The sequence below is a fragment of the Mytilus trossulus genome, chromosome 13, assembly GCF_036588685.1.
Source record: "Mytilus trossulus isolate FHL-02 chromosome 13, PNRI_Mtr1.1.1.hap1, whole genome shotgun sequence".
Lineage (NCBI taxonomy): Eukaryota > Metazoa > Mollusca > Bivalvia > Mytilida > Mytilidae > Mytilus > Mytilus trossulus.
The window spans coordinates 6,875,553-6,891,570 of NC_086385.1; the positions used below are offsets into that span (position 1 = coordinate 6,875,553).

General features: G+C 31.5%; 1 protein-coding gene and 1 long non-coding RNA gene across 2 annotated transcripts; both read left to right on the forward strand.

Annotated features, from left to right (window-relative positions):
• Nucleotides 1–1,039: 1,039 nt before the first annotated feature.
• On the forward strand, nucleotides 1,040–4,541 carry LOC134695372 (uncharacterized). The gene is made up of 3 exons (XM_063556602.1): nucleotides 1,040–1,119; nucleotides 2,279–2,453; nucleotides 4,292–4,541. The coding sequence occupies exons 1-3, from the start codon at nucleotides 1,059–1,061 to the stop codon at nucleotides 4,539–4,541; spliced, it is 486 nt and encodes a 161-aa protein (XP_063412672.1). The 5' UTR covers nucleotides 1,040–1,058.
• Nucleotides 4,542–5,271: 730 nt separating this feature from the next.
• LOC134694658 (uncharacterized) lies at nucleotides 5,272–15,638 on the forward strand. The gene is made up of 3 exons (XR_010102575.1): nucleotides 5,272–5,379; nucleotides 7,956–10,937; nucleotides 11,575–15,638. It is a non-coding gene; the product is annotated as an uncharacterized LOC134694658 (long non-coding RNA).
• Nucleotides 15,639–16,018: the final 380 nt, after the last annotated feature.

The following is a 16,018-nucleotide window of genomic DNA, read 5'->3' on the forward strand; positions in this document are numbered from 1 at the left end:
AAATATACTCGTTACGAGATATCTAAAAAAAACTTTTAGTATTACAAAGGATGCGGAACGTCAAACCTAGTTTTTACACAAAAGAAACATAATATTAACTGAAAGGTCATTCTTCCATCAAACTGGAATTTGATACGGAAGAATTTAGTAACAACATTTTATATTTGCATTTCATTATTTACCTTGCTTGTCAATAGGATTTTTGATTGGAAATATATAATACTTTTGCAATTTATTTTATAGTACATCTCAGGGTAATTGATACTAGTAGTAATTTCGTTACTAACACATCATATTTTCGCAAAATATACTGTTTTATAGTGTTCCTTGTTAGATTGTGATGTAACATTATTGTTTCAGGTAACGGTGAAGGTTTTTTTCGCATCTGTCCTAAGTCAGAAAACTCATGTTTAGCGGTTGTCGTTTGTTGATGTGATTCACAAGTGTCTACATGATTTTCCAATAGTCAATTTTTGGGCCCTTTATAGCTTGCTATTCGATGTAAGAGTAGGCTTCGTGTTGCAGCTCGCACTTTGACCAATAATGGTTGACTTTTTACAAATTGTGACGTGGATTTAGAGTCTAAAAGGCACTCATACCAAATCTTCTCAAATGTATGCATCAAGTCAGGTATAGGGTTATTGCTACAAACTAGTCCGTTGAAATTTGTTTTTTTGCAGTAAGTTTGTTCCGTTGTTCTCCATTCACAACTGATAATTTCCACTCGGTTATATATATTGAACTCGGATTTGTTTTCGCTTAATAGTTTTATTAAACAGAGGTTTACAAAATGTACTACTAATACTTTTATTTATTCCAAGGAAATGCAAATAATACTAAGACATTTATCAAACAGAAAAGTAGCTCAACACAGTCTGAATAAAAAACCAACAACATAGACAGAGAATGCCCGATACAAATAAACGATATGATTATTCACCATTTAAAAATGTTTAATTTTCAATATATTATACATGTTATAACAATTTGCATTAAGGATTGGTTTTTACTTTGAATTATTAACAATAAATTATTTATACTTTGCAGATAACATCGTGATGAAATACAGTATTTGTGTTTTTATTGAGCTGCTTATTTTTGTCTGCTTCTTCGGTAGAGGTAAGTAGATATATGACTGCCAATGAGACAACTCTCCATCCAAGTACATTTTATAAAAGTAAGTCAAGGTACGGCCTCCAACACGGAGCTTTGGTTTACACTGAATAGCAAGCTACATAATAAAAATACTAGTAAAAAACCATTAAAACGGGAAAACCAAATAAGGCACATATTTGTTTTCAAATAGACATTCACGTAATAGTTTTAAATTAATGGAACAAAACGAGCACGCAATTCTCTTTACGACAAATGATAAATACAATTGGTATCAAGTTAAAAGGTGATCATTGATATCTTATACATGTTATATACATTTATATTTCCTTACAAAAGGATGATCTTTTTTTTGTATTAAGACCAAATAGTATTTTAAGAAAAAATATATTGAGTAAACTTTGGAAATTTGGCGATTTGAAGTCAAATTTTTAGGACATTTTTTGCTTATTGTATAAGCTTTCTATAAAAAAAAAAGGCGCCTATTTCGAACGAATGCAATCAGTATATTTAAGGGGAAAAGATAATGGCATTTATTTTGAGATTCTCTTCAACAAGCATAAGGTGTATACAAAGTTATAAGACAATGTCTGACATTGCCCATTTACTGTTATTTGACGTGAATTGTGGTAAAAAAAATATGTTATTTTTTTTCTTTTTGAATAAACATGCCATGGTCAGCATGGTTAGCTGATTTCTTGGTCATTTTTTTCTAATATCTTATCAACAGAACGTCATAACAAAAGAAGCAAACCAGAAAGCAAAACAGAACAGAGATACAGTGAAACTTTGTTTTGATAAAAACATCACGAATATGTCAAAGCCTCTGTGAAATGAATCTGTGAGACTCACACATGCTTAAACTCTGTATGTTATCATAACATACTATCTTGATATTTAATATTGTAATAATGTATACAGACATTAAGATAGCAACATAAAATAATGGCCAACGTGCAACACCACACAAAGCATCTGGAACGGTAATTTCTATTGATTCAATGTGTCTAAAGTAGACAGTTAAGCCTTTCTTCGTAAAAATTCCAATACAATATACAGCAACTAGAGCCAAAACGATATTTGCTTGGCTTATGCAGTAAACAAAAAGATGAAAAAAACCTGAATGTAATTATAATAAAATATATTTTTTTCTATTTAATTCCAGGGCTACAAAACAAGATAATCTTTTCAATCCATGGTTCAATCAAAGAAAGAAACTTGCTCAATGGAGAAGTATCAACTTTATTATCGAATCTACAAAGTAATATATATTCGTTAGACTATGATTATAAAACTGGATATGTGTTTTTCCCAAGGCATAATAAAGACGACATTTTGAGGTAATCAATTTAAGTATGTTCTTATAATCCTGAAATTGATTGATATAAAGATATAGGAAGATGTGGTATGAGTGCCAATGAGACAACTCTCCATCTTAGTAACAATTTATAAAAGTAAACCATTATAGGTCAAAATACGACCTTCAACACGGAGCCTTGGCTCTCTCCGAACAGCAAGTTACAAGATGCCCCGAACATTACTAGTGCAAAATCATTCAAATTAGGAAAAACAAACTGTCTTATCGATATAAAAAACGAGGAACGAGAAACACTTATGTCATATGAACCATATATAAAGACAATATGCATATGTATGTTGTATAAGGCTAAATCGCTCAGTAAATTCGGTAAACGTGGACAAGACCGCATATACGACATTATTAATATACATGTACATGTTTTCATCAGTGAAACAGATATTCCATGATCTTGATTACAGGAACACCACTTTTGAGGGCGTGGGTAAATCTTACGAAGGGATACCTTTTACTTCACCACGTGTGACTCCTGGTTTACTATCCAAGACATCGTGATAAGAAATATTAGTCGTATCAACTTGGAGAAATATATGTATGCATGCGCAGCTGGGATGTTGATACATATAAATAGTTACTACAGTGTTACTTTATAGTGTTGTGACCTGCTCGGTACTTATCAGGAAAATCGTTTTTAATAACACTATGATATCTTGAAATGATCGCCAATGAATGAAAGCAATGTTTGAACAAAAAGTCTCGGTGAAATCATCAGATATTTTGAAAGCATCATACTGATAGACTTAAAAACTGACAACGCCATGACTATAAAAGACAAGGACACACAGACATACAATATTACAACAATAAAACTCTAAGCAACACGAACCCTCCTACAAATTGGGGTGATCTCGTATGCTTTTGAAGGATAATCAGATCCTGCTCCACATGTGCATGATATGGCATCCTTTATGTTACTCATGTTCTTAAATACCCGGTGAAAAGTATAATTTTGTAGGTTACATTCGTGAAAAGGGAACGAAATTGTAGTAACGTTATTAGAAAAATATCCGATATCATCTGTGAAACGTATATACTTAGTAGCATAACGTGAAATTTACGAAGGGATTATTTCAACTTCACCATTTGGAACTCTTGGTTTAATAGCTTCCATGTGATGAGCAACCCCTTTTAAGGAAATCATGATAGAAAATGCAAGCCCGATAATATCGTACCAATTTTGAGATATATACTCCGTAAACAGGCACTTTTTTTGTATGTTTTTCTTTTTTGGCAATAATTAACGGTATTTCAAGAAGGAAATCCTGAAAAGCGCTTCGAACGCACGGAATATATTTATTCCATGTTCGGAAATAAACTCATCATAGATACCAGGACTAAATTTTGTATATTCGCCAGACGCGCGTTTCGTCTACAAAAGACTCATCAGTGACGCTCAAATCAAAAAAAGTTAAAAAGGTAAAAAAAAGTACGAAGTTGAAGAGCATTGATAACCAAAATTCCTAAAAGTTTTGCCAAATACAGCTAAGATAATCTATGCCTGAGGAAGAAAAGCCTTAGTATTTCAAAAATTTAAAATTTTGTTTACAGTTAATTTATAAAAATAACCATATCAATGATAATTCATGTCATCACTAAAGTGCTGACTACTGGGCTGGTGATACCGTCGGGGAAATAAATCTACACCAGCAGTGGCATCGACCCAGTTGTAGTAAATTAACTCATCATAGATACCAGGACTAAATTTTGTATATACGCCAGACGCGCGTTTCGTCTACAAAAGACTCAACAGTGACGCTCGGAAGTGTGATATTATACAAAATGTTTATTTACTTTTCATAGATTTCGTTATCCATCAGATACAGCTTACAGCACAATACCCGTAGCAGCTGCAAGGGAACCAATAGCTCTGGTTATTGATCCGTTATTGAATCAAGTGTATTGGACAGAAATATACCAACAAAAGATATATAGGTGTAATTATGATGGAACAAATAAGATACTCATTCTTCAAGATGATCAACTATATGCGATTACATTAGATTTTGTAAACAGGTATACTTTAACAGCAAAACTGTCTTTTTCGAGATAGTGATATATATTTTGTTTACATTGAGAAGTCTTAACAAAACAATACTACTAAAGGGACGATTGTTTAATTTTTTTGGGAGGTCCGTCAAATAGTAGATTTACATCACAATGTGTTCGCTATACTCGTGTCTGAGGTGACGATTTGAATTTAAATGAGGGGTATCTATGTATTACGGAAGTTATTAAGCCAACCAAAACTGGGGTGCTCTGAAAGGGCTAACATAACCTGCTCCACATGTTGCACCGGTCTCGTTGCTCATGTAAGTACACATCCAATTAAACGTTTTATTCGTTAAGTCACAATCGTGGAAAGGTAACGTGAAAGTATCCGTTATCATATATGAGACAGATATTGCATAAAAGTCAACCAACTCTGATAACTTTTGAAATACACTGATAGTAAAGGGTTTTACTTGGATCTAAGATCATTAATTAGGTTCACATATGTTGTTTTTTATGGTAATGCCACCGAATAAACATGAAAGATGCGCTGATGAATATCACCAAAGGGTACCAACGTGATATTGACTTAACGATGACGAAAAAAAATGGAAAACATATCGACGTTATAAGCATATTTGTAAAATAATTAAATGTGTTCATGAGATGGAAGCAAAGCGACATAATGTTCCTTTTAAAGAATATGCCAACATCTGATCTGATGTCGACTAACACCATCAATTCATAACTCTTTCATGTTTGATTTTATTCCCTTTTACTATGTGATTGCAGCTGGCTGTATTATAGTACCAAGACAAACAAAATAAGAAGATATAGATTAACAAGTGGTGAAAAGCAGACTGTCAAAGAGTCGGTCGATGTAACTGGTTTGGGTATAGGTATGTACACACAATAATTTGTGTTAAAAGAATAAGACGACATGGGTATAAAAGAGGGACGAAAGATACCTAAGGGACAGTCAAACTCGTAAATCTAAAACAAACTGACAACGCCATGGCTAAAAATGAAAACGACATACAGAAAAACAATAGTACACATGACACAACATAGAAAACTAAAGAATAAACAACACGAACCCCACCAAAAACTAGGGGTGATCTCAGGTGCTCCGGAAAGGGTAAGCAGATCCTGCTCCACATGCGGCACCCGTCGTGTTGCTTATGTGATTACAAATCCGGTAAATAGTCTAATTCGGTAGGTCAAATATAACATGTGTCGTTCCGATGATTAATAACCGCGATTTGAAAAGAGAACTCTGGAAATTGTAGGTAGATATAGATGACTAAGTTTTAAAACTTTCTGTCATCATTGTTAAGCTCACTGGGTCCGAAGGTTCCCATGTGAGCTCATACCATCACTTGGCTTGTTGTCGTCGGTATTCTGTCGTCATCGTCGTCTGTTTATCAGACCTGAAATGTAGAGACAGAATGTTGGGTTGCTGCCACATATATATGTTAACTCAAAAGAAATTATCCAGTTTTTGGTTATTATCATGAATATGTTTGAAGATCAAGATAAATTACAAACAGCAACAATCTTTAGCAAAGTACATTGCAAGTTCTTCAAAAAAGTGAAAACAACCGAAATAGCCAATTGATCTCTTAAGAAGCTATTGCCTTTTAAAAACAATTTAACACAATTTGTTCAACATATTTGCCTACATTAACATTTTTCTACACTGACACTTAATCAAACACTATCAACAAACATGACAACTGTTGCTAAAACAAAAACATAAGGGTCACATGTAGCTTTTGGCTTATATCTCATAAACAGTTAGAGCAAATGCAAAAGGGATTTTAAGTGATGTTTAGGTAAATAAATATTTTTAGGAAATTTCCAGGCCAATTGGATAATTTATAGTTTGGCTACTGTTATAAGTAGGTTTTTTGTTTTTAAAATTACAAATTTTTATTACTTAATTTTGTGCAGAGTTATGGTTCTTTGACTTAAAAAAATCACGAAACTAATCAGTTGTCCACATTTTGTTTTCACTCTTCAAGATATTGATTTGATAATAGGTATATAGTCTTAACTAAACAAGTTACAGTTCCAGTTCAAGTTATGATCCTTGGATTTAGTAAAACAACGAAAAGAATACATAACAATGTATTATGAACATGTTATGGAAGAAGAGTATAGAGGTGTTATGTTACCATTCGTTTGAAATTAGTTCATGTTTATGGAAGGTGACGAAAATACGCCTTACCCTAGTACTACAATCGCGTTTGAAAGTACATTTCCAATTAATTAGAGATATTCCGTTTTGAATTTTTCAGTATGCTTACGATTTTACTTTCTCCTTAGGCAAGTATTTATGAATTGGGAGCAACTAATGTTAAACAATAAAAGTTGAGCTATTATCAAGCTTTTATTCTCTTACAAAAGAGTATTTTCCATAAAAAATGGAGGTTCAAAAGGACAATGATAGTGTAAAAAAGCGAGAAATAGCCAAAAGTCATCTATAGCATACTAATATATTACAAAGTTCATATCGATGTACAACTCTTTGAATCTTAGCTATCAACAAATATGCTGTAAATCTCATTTAGGATATTCCTACTTTTGGTAGAGCTGGTAGTAATTATGTAGATATTTATTATCAAGTTATAATTTCAGTTTTGTAGTATCATTCAATAGAAATCCAAAATTAATGTTAAAACACTTGTTAAGCTAAAGCCAGAGATTGATTACTAATCAATTTCGAGTATTTTTTTTAGAAGCAACTTTCGTGCAGTTTTTAATGATGTAAGACCGGTGTTGATTCCTTGAAAAAAAGATCAATTTCAACCTTTGTCGTAACATTCGATTTGAAAAACTATAGTTGTTACTGTAATTTACTGCGAAACTATATTCAAAAATCGTTGTTGCACCCAACAGTCGTCAACATTTAAGCTGTGTCTTTATCATTATACCTATACCTAATACTATGTGTGTAGTTATATCATTGTGTTATGTATTACATGTAATAACCAATAAACAGAGTAAAATCGTTTGTAAAACGTGAAGCAATAAGTGTGTTTTTTGCCTTTCAATATAATCATGATAATAACGGCATTTGTTAATAAAATTAAAGGTACCAATTTTCTTGCACCAGTTGCGCATTTCGACAATATATGTTTCTTCAGTGATGTTCTTTGCCAAAATATTTGAAATCCAAAGCTTAGTCTTGTACATGTTGTTTCATTTTCTTGTTTATTATTCGTTTTAGAATGGCGTCCATTATTACTGAACGTGTATACATAATTGTTAAGGGGACAGCTGAAGGATGCCGCTGTGTGCGGAAGCTCCCAGCTGCATTTAAAACCAATTGGTGGCCTTCGGTTGTTGTCTGTTTCTTTGACACATTCCCAATTTCCATTCTTAATTTTATGAATGCCATGTGACACCATATTGAAATATTCAACTATCAAAACTGATGTTAGTTTATCCAAGAACACCATTGCTATTTCAGATGCTGATAAGAATCGTTTGTATTGGATGGAATATCAAAAAGGTGATTTAGAATCCTCTGATCTCAATGGAACAAATGCTATCAAAGTTGTCAGCACGAATAAAACTAGAACAAACATAGGCATTAATGTGTATGGTAGCAAAATATATTGCTCAAATGGTAACCAAATATTGAAGGTCACAGTAACATCAATTACAATGACAGAGGTCATACACAAAGACACAGCTGGAATCAATAGTGTACTGTTTTATTATGGTAAGAATCAACGTATTGGAAAAAGGGTTAAAACAAATTATCTGACATATACGATACCATTTTTTTACACAAAATTCAATTTCACTAATTGCAAATGATCAACATAACATCTATCAAAATAATTCGCGTTTTAAAAATCTATATGCAAAACGTTTCACTGTTTAGTGGATATAAAAAGCCTAAACAATAGACTAAAAGTCATCTTTCATTTCATATTTGAAAGTTCCAAAAATCCATTGAAGGATGATACATGTACATGTTTTACATGCATTTGTCGATATTTATCCAGACAATAAATCAAATATTTTACTGATAAGATTACCAGTACCATACATCAAATGGGTGAAAAACTTGTTTTAACGAATCAATTCATATATGGTTGAGTAATTCTTTTAATTTGATAATATGACATTTATTATGTATAATTATTGATGTCTTACGATTGAGGAATACAATGTTTAATTGTATATTAGTAAACATGGTAAATTAAACAACCACATGCATACCCACAATGTATATTGCCCCTATATTAAGATGAATATATTATAATAATGTTTGCATCAAATGTTTGAATTATTGACCTAAATATATAATGCATATAATATATTTATATTATTTATACAATTTTATCTGCAACTTTTATCTGTCATTAGCTAATGATGTCCACCGTTTTTGTATGAGTCAATGTCACAATATTGGGTAATAGTTATGTACTGCTTGTGCTTTGCAACTATTACCAATGTTATTTCAACTGATCGGGCGGAGCTTTCGTTGTAATTTGCATAAGGACAGTCTAATTGAAATTGTGTGTTATAAGGATGATTGCCGTTATAAATATAACTGATTTCTAATCACCTATCAGTGTCATCAAATGAATTTACAAAAGAATGACTGGACGATTCATTGATGAGTTTATTCTAAAACACCTATCTATAGATGGACTGGTTTATTATGAGCGAACCAGTTGAACTCCGCCCAAACAAGTGAAATAAATTGAGTAATATATGATCAATATTATCTCATAGCTATTAATTCGCATTACGTTAAAAGATTGTCAACGTTAACTAACACTAGTATCTAGCTTCGTGTATTATATGCACTTTGGTTGTTACCAATGTTCGTGGAATGAGGAAACCTTGCATTTTTAAGGATATCTAATTTGACGTAAATGGTAAGTCTGCATACAATCCTATAGAAAATTTGTAGTTCGTTAAACATTAAAAATTCGGGATTTCTATGTTTCAATTAAATACAATCAATATTCGTTGTAATGGATGTCCAGAATATGAGGGAGCAGTCATTTATTCACGCTCAAAACTCAGACATCAGGGGTTGAAGTCATAAAACTTTGCTCAGTGCTCGAAGCACAAAAATCAGGCTCCAAACCTAAAATCCAACATTTTGATTGGTTAATTTTGGAGTATGAGTACAAAGGAAAATTAGGTCAAAGTTTTATGACTTCAAGACCATATATGAGTAATCAATGAACAAAACAACCTAGCCAACTTAAAAGTACAACCGAATAAACATATGCTACTTTGTGTACCTACACGGTGATGTGAATCAATTTCCGGTAAAAAAGGGAAACAATAATAATAAATAAAATAGACTGCAGATCTTTGTTCTTTCGTAAATCTAATTTCGAGGGCATTGACAATGAACATAAGTGGAATGCTACAATAAAGTTAAGATGTTTTCTAGATACCTAATTCAAGTTAACATCAATCTTATATGTCAAGTTGTGTTATACGTTTTTAATGTTTGGTTTGACTTATTTGATAAGGTCATATTTGAAATAAAACCTGTATCCACTTTCTTTTTTATCGAATAATATTTTCCTGCAAACAAAATATACACCCCATTAAGAATGGTTTGCAAATCAAAGAACGTCATCTGATGAATTATTGATATTTGATTATACATATTTTTAAATTTGCACATGTTAATATAATGATTTTAAACAAACATATGTTTTATTAATTTGATATAATCATATTTCTTTTTTTCCTTAAGGACATGAGTAAAATTAATGTATATATATATATATGAGGTTTTTACAAACATGAACTTAATTAACTCTTCTTGTATTCACAGGTGAGTAATTCAAAACGTGTTATAGAAACTAGCACAGCAATGTTTAAAAGTACATATGCATAACCAAATTATTGTTATTTAAATTTTTTTTTTTTTTTAAATATACACATATTTTTTACAAATTGTAGCTTTGATGGTGATTTGTGTTACTAGCACTCATACCATATAGTCTTATATCCACAGTTAAACTGAACACACTTTTTTCTTATTGTTTTTCGCGCACATTTGATAATTGCAAGTGTGGATCAACAACATAACAGCTTTTTATCCGCAGACTAGACTTTACAAAGTATATCACATTGCACAAACACTTGTCTACAAAATAATAAAGTATATTATACACACAATTAAAATATAGAGTATCCAACGACGAAACAGAATCAGTACATTTTTTTTTAATTATATGAATATAGATAAATAGATAGATAGATATATAGATAGATAGATACTTTATTCTCTAAAAACAAGATACAAGTGTACAGAGAAACATACAATATAAATACAGACAAGTGTTTACGTAAATCCTGGTACCAGTATTTTGAACAAAGACATTTTTTTTTTATTTGAAGGTTTTGCTTAACGTACCGGACTTACAGTTTTTTAATTAACTTTCTGTTGAATATATCCTACATTGTAAGTATTGCTTATTTAAAGTGCATGTTCAGATTAGTGAAAATAGAAACTTTTGATATTCCAAAAATATCTTAGTGTCGTATGATGTCTTACCCATGCGTACAATTCATAATCGTTATCCTTAAAAAATGTTGTATTTTGTGTACTTTTGTGTACTTACTTTCGTTTGTTTATTTCTTTGTAAGTCATGGCGTTGTTCGTTTATTTATTATCTATGGGTTGAAATGTCAATTTCGTATCTTTCGCCCCTCTTTCATATTTTTTTCTATACGATTATTTATCAGGTCTTCTATGTGTTTGCTTGTAAATCCTGGTATCTTGAAATTCACAGACATGTAAACAAAAAGACATCATTGAACACATTTATTTAAACATTCATGTGTAAATGTCCTCTTTAGAATATACCGAGTTTTTACATTGCTTGTTGGTGCTATAAACAGGTGTACAGTTGAGGTGAATGGAAAACATGAACTTATATATTTATGTCCTATAATTGTTGATTAACTACTAAGTATATGGAAGCCCACACGATGACCTACATTTTGTTAATTACATGCAATTAATCAGTGATGGAGATTGTTTCCCTGAATATCATACAAAACTTCATATTTTAAATATTTATATTTATGTTTAATAGATATGTCGGCAGTGGAAATAATTGATCACTACTACACTTCTTGAACTTGAAAATGAATGGCACGAAAGAAGAACGTATGGATTTTAAACGACACATTACATTGTACATGCGGTGAAGCCCAATTTTGGAGTTATCTCGTATTTCAAACTTTTACCAAAAGAATGGTTACAAGGACATTCATTAATTTAAAGGAAACATTTAAAGGAAAAATAACAGATAATGAGAATGCAAGAATGAGTACCACAACACATTTATTATACACACTATTGACACAATCGGACAAGCTTGGGAACGTAACACAGACTATGATGTTAATAATAAGTATATTCAACAGAGGACATTCGAAAATGTAAATTGAGATGACATATATATGCATTAGCCATACTGCTAGCGTATTTGGGTCAATGGTTTTAATTACCAATGCAGAATATAAGACAACTTGTGTTAAAAAAGTTCTAAAAGAAACTTGAACAAAAACATTTACCGTCTTAAAATGCAAAAGGCGATTTAAGTAGGCTGTTTTCAGTGACCAATACGTCAGAACGTGCATGCATTAAACAAAAATGTGTGTGTTGACGTGATGCGATTTAATTGTACCATCTAAAATATATTACAACTGATAAACTATATTTTGTTGAAAAAATTCTTGATATAGGATTTATAAAAGCAATGTACTTTTATAATTATTTATTAAGTTCGAAAACAGGCAATTCATACGTTTTTCTTTCATTATTACATGTTTGTGCAATATTGAAAGCTAATTCGTAAAAATGTACGCATTAACTGCATAATACATTTCTGTCATTTGGTCTCTTGTGGATATTGTCTCATTTGCAATCAAACCACATATTTTTTTTTTTATATTTAATCAATTAAAAATAATCATGAATTTATAATTGATATAATGTACCCTGCATGACATCATCATCCATTGCAAATACGGATAGTCTCATTAAATGGAGAAGTTATCAAACTTACTGTAACCGTTTATACATTTATATTGTTTGAGAAAGATAGTACAGATACATACATTTACAGTAAATAATAATGTTTTAAGGTAGATGGGGGGTCTAATTTTTTATCCATAGATTTTTTATATTTTTTCAGGAAAACTTATTAGTGATATATACTCTGAAATTATCAAATAAAAAAGTGGGGTCACCAGTGTTCCAAGCTCAAAATTTTGATTTGAAAATTTAAGGCAAAATGAACATTTTGACACAAATTTCGTATAGACTATGAAGGAAAAAACGTTATTTGATACATTATTTGAATCAAAAGTTGTATTTCTGATCCATAGAACTTCCTTATTTTGTGTTTTTGAATTCTCCAAACATTAATTTAAAAGTTAAGATAAAAAAATGGTAGGTCACCGTCCATATAAGAAAGATACAAGCTAATTTTGACAAGAAAATAGATAAAAAAGGGAGTTAACTTTAAATTCATGAATTGAAAAAATTTGAAAATATTATTTTTTTCTTGTTCAGATTTTAATTTGATTCTTTAGATACAGCAATAGTATTTGGTATGCTAGTGTTTAATATTAAGAGGGTGAGTTATGTACCACCGAGTCCGCTTTTTTTACTTGACCTTTGACCTCAAGGTCAAATTATTGAAAACTATCTAAGTGTTATATTATGAACTTGTAGTTAATTGTCCGAGCCGTAATATTTTTGTCTTTTGAGATAAATCGATGATGTTTTGTGTGTTTTTGTAAAACCAACGGGACAGCTTGTTGTATACCATCAGGGAAGCTAGTAATTTAGCCTTGACCTTTGGCTTCAAGGTTAAATAATTGACATTTCTAGTATGCATGATTGATTGGATGTCAAAACATTTGTTTTCATTGTTATACAGATTAATATGAAGTTTGTTAAGTACGTGTAAAATCAAAGGAGGGTAGGTCGTCTGCTATAACGACTGCAGTGTGACTTGACCTCTGAACCAAAGGTCAATAATTGATATTTTGTATTTGTTGAGTTTGGAGGATTTATATTTCAACAGACAGTCGGTATTCCAATGGGTACTAATTGTGCACCCCTGCTGGCTGATTTGTTTTTGTACTCGTATGAAGCAGAATTCATTCAGAACCTTCTAAAAGACAAAAAGAAAAAGCACCTTGCGAAATTCTTTAATTTTACTTTCCGATATATTGATGATGTTCTATCATTGAATAACCCATATTTCAGCCAATACTTACATCTCATATATCAACTGTGAACTTGAAATTAAGGATACCACTGATACTAGAAAGACTGCTTCATACCTTGATCTTTTCCTCAATATTGACGTAGATGGACGACTTCAAACGAAAATCTATGATTAACGGGACGATTTCAACTTCCCAATTATCAATTTCCCATTTCTCAGCAGTAACATACCCTCTGCCCCTTCGTATGGTGTTTACATATCACAATTGATACGTTATTCTCGTGCTTGTTCACACTATACGGACTTCATATACAGGAGTGTGCTCCTTACGCAGAAACTGCTCCAACAAAGTTATGAGGAGGACAGATTAAAATTGACACTCCGTAAATTTTATGGACACCATCACGATTTGGTGGATCCATACGATGTTTCGTTGACCAAACTAGCTAAGGACATTTTTACCACATGGTAGATTGTGTTTTGTCATAATGTCGTCTAATCTTTTAATTACCAAACGTGACTTATTCCCGATTGTGACTGTTTTGCCGAGTGTGAACTCGCATTACTATAAGACGTGGTACGGTACTTATCCAACCCAAATTTATGTATTTAGTTTAAATGTTTAATGTTATATTTGTAATTCTCATCGGATTTTGTCAAATGTGTTGACGTCTTTTCTATTATATGTATGTGTTATGGTAAAGAAAATTAATCACCGTCTTCATTTATAAGATTTGATTTCGTTCAAAGTAATCAGTACGATATTTTACGTTTGAAGATAGATTCATAGAAAACCGGACATAGTTTTATGATATAGTTAATTGCTACCTCAGTTTTATATAAATAAGAATTAAAATGTGCTTTGTTATTAAATGCAATATCAGTATTTAGTTCAAATATATAATCTTAAATTAATCCTAATTCTATCTTATTCATTCTTATGTGACGTCATTTTTCATTTTTTTATGCTCTGTTTTACTAATTCAAATGACGTCATTTTTTCGTCATTTTTCAGTTTCAAATAGGACGTCACTTGACGTAGAGGTTTAAACGTATTCGGATGTGTCTACTTTTGTGTTTCAAATGTCTGGTTATGTAAATGTATTTCAGTTGTTTCCTGTAATTAGTTAATACTTCAGCTTTATCATGTTCATCTTTTGAATATTCATTTTATTAAATTTACTGTTTGCAAAAGTATAAATTACTCTACATTATAGGGATTTTCTGGTAACTTAACAGAAAACCCTTGCCGTTTTTGGCACAACCTTTTTGATCTTTTGGTCCTCGATGCTGTTCAACTTTGTACTCGTTTCGGTTTTCAAACTTTTGTATCTGTGCATCACACATAGGTCTTGTGTGAACAATATACACTTCTGGCGTATTAAAATTTTGAACTTGTTGCCTTTTGTTGGCTGTTGTTCGTGTGATTCTTTGTTAATTGTGTTCTCCAATTTATTTATATTGTAGTCCTGTGTTGTCATTTTGATGTTATATTTCACGTGGCCATAAAAGTGCGAGGTTTGGCATGCCACAAAACCAGGTTCAACCCACCATTTTTTCCTTTAAAAATGCCCTGTACCAAGTCAGGAATATGGTCATTGTTATATTATAGTTCGTTTCTGTGTGTATTACATTATAACGTTGTGTCGTTTGTTTTCTCTTATTTTTGAGTGTAAATTCACATTGCGATAAGACGTGTCACGGTACTTGTCTATCCCAAACTCATGTATTTGGTTTTGATGTTATATATATATTATTCTCGTGGGATTTTGTCTATGTGTGTTACATTTTAGTGTTATGTCGTTGTTCTCCTCTTATATTTAATGCGTTTCCCTCGGTTTTAGTTTGTTATCCCGATTTTGTTTTTTTGTCCATGGATTTATGAGTTTTGAACAGCGGTATACTACTGTTGCCTTTATTTGTACATATGAAGCTAGAACTTGTATTGTATTTGTATAAAATTAAAATTTAATGAATAAAAAACCCACAACTTGGAAACCTAAAATCTAAAATTTATAAACATCGAAAGGGAGCTCATGTCAATAGATATTAATTCCATCCACCAAAGTTGCATACAAACTGGATGAAGCGTTTTTAAGTTATTGTACAACAAGTGGACGACTGACGGACAGACAACAGTATACATGTACCATAATACGTCCTGAGGACGTAAACGGGCATATAAAAAAGAAGATGTGGTATGATTGCCAATTAGACAACTCTCCACAAGAGACCAAAATGACACAGAAATTAACAACTATAGGTCACTGTAAGGTCTTCAACAAAAAGCAAA

Coding starts and splice junctions, on each gene's coding strand:
- LOC134695372 (XM_063556602.1), top strand. CDS start 1,059: ATGAAATACAGTATTTGTGTTTTTATTGAGCTGCTTATTTTTGTCTGC. Junction 1,120..2,278: donor TGTCTGCTTCTTCGGTAGAG/GTAAGTAGATAT, acceptor ATTTAATTCCAG/GGCTACAAAACAAGATAATC. Junction 2,454..4,291: donor AATAAAGACGACATTTTGAG/GTAATCAATTTA, acceptor TACTTTTCATAG/ATTTCGTTATCCATCAGATA.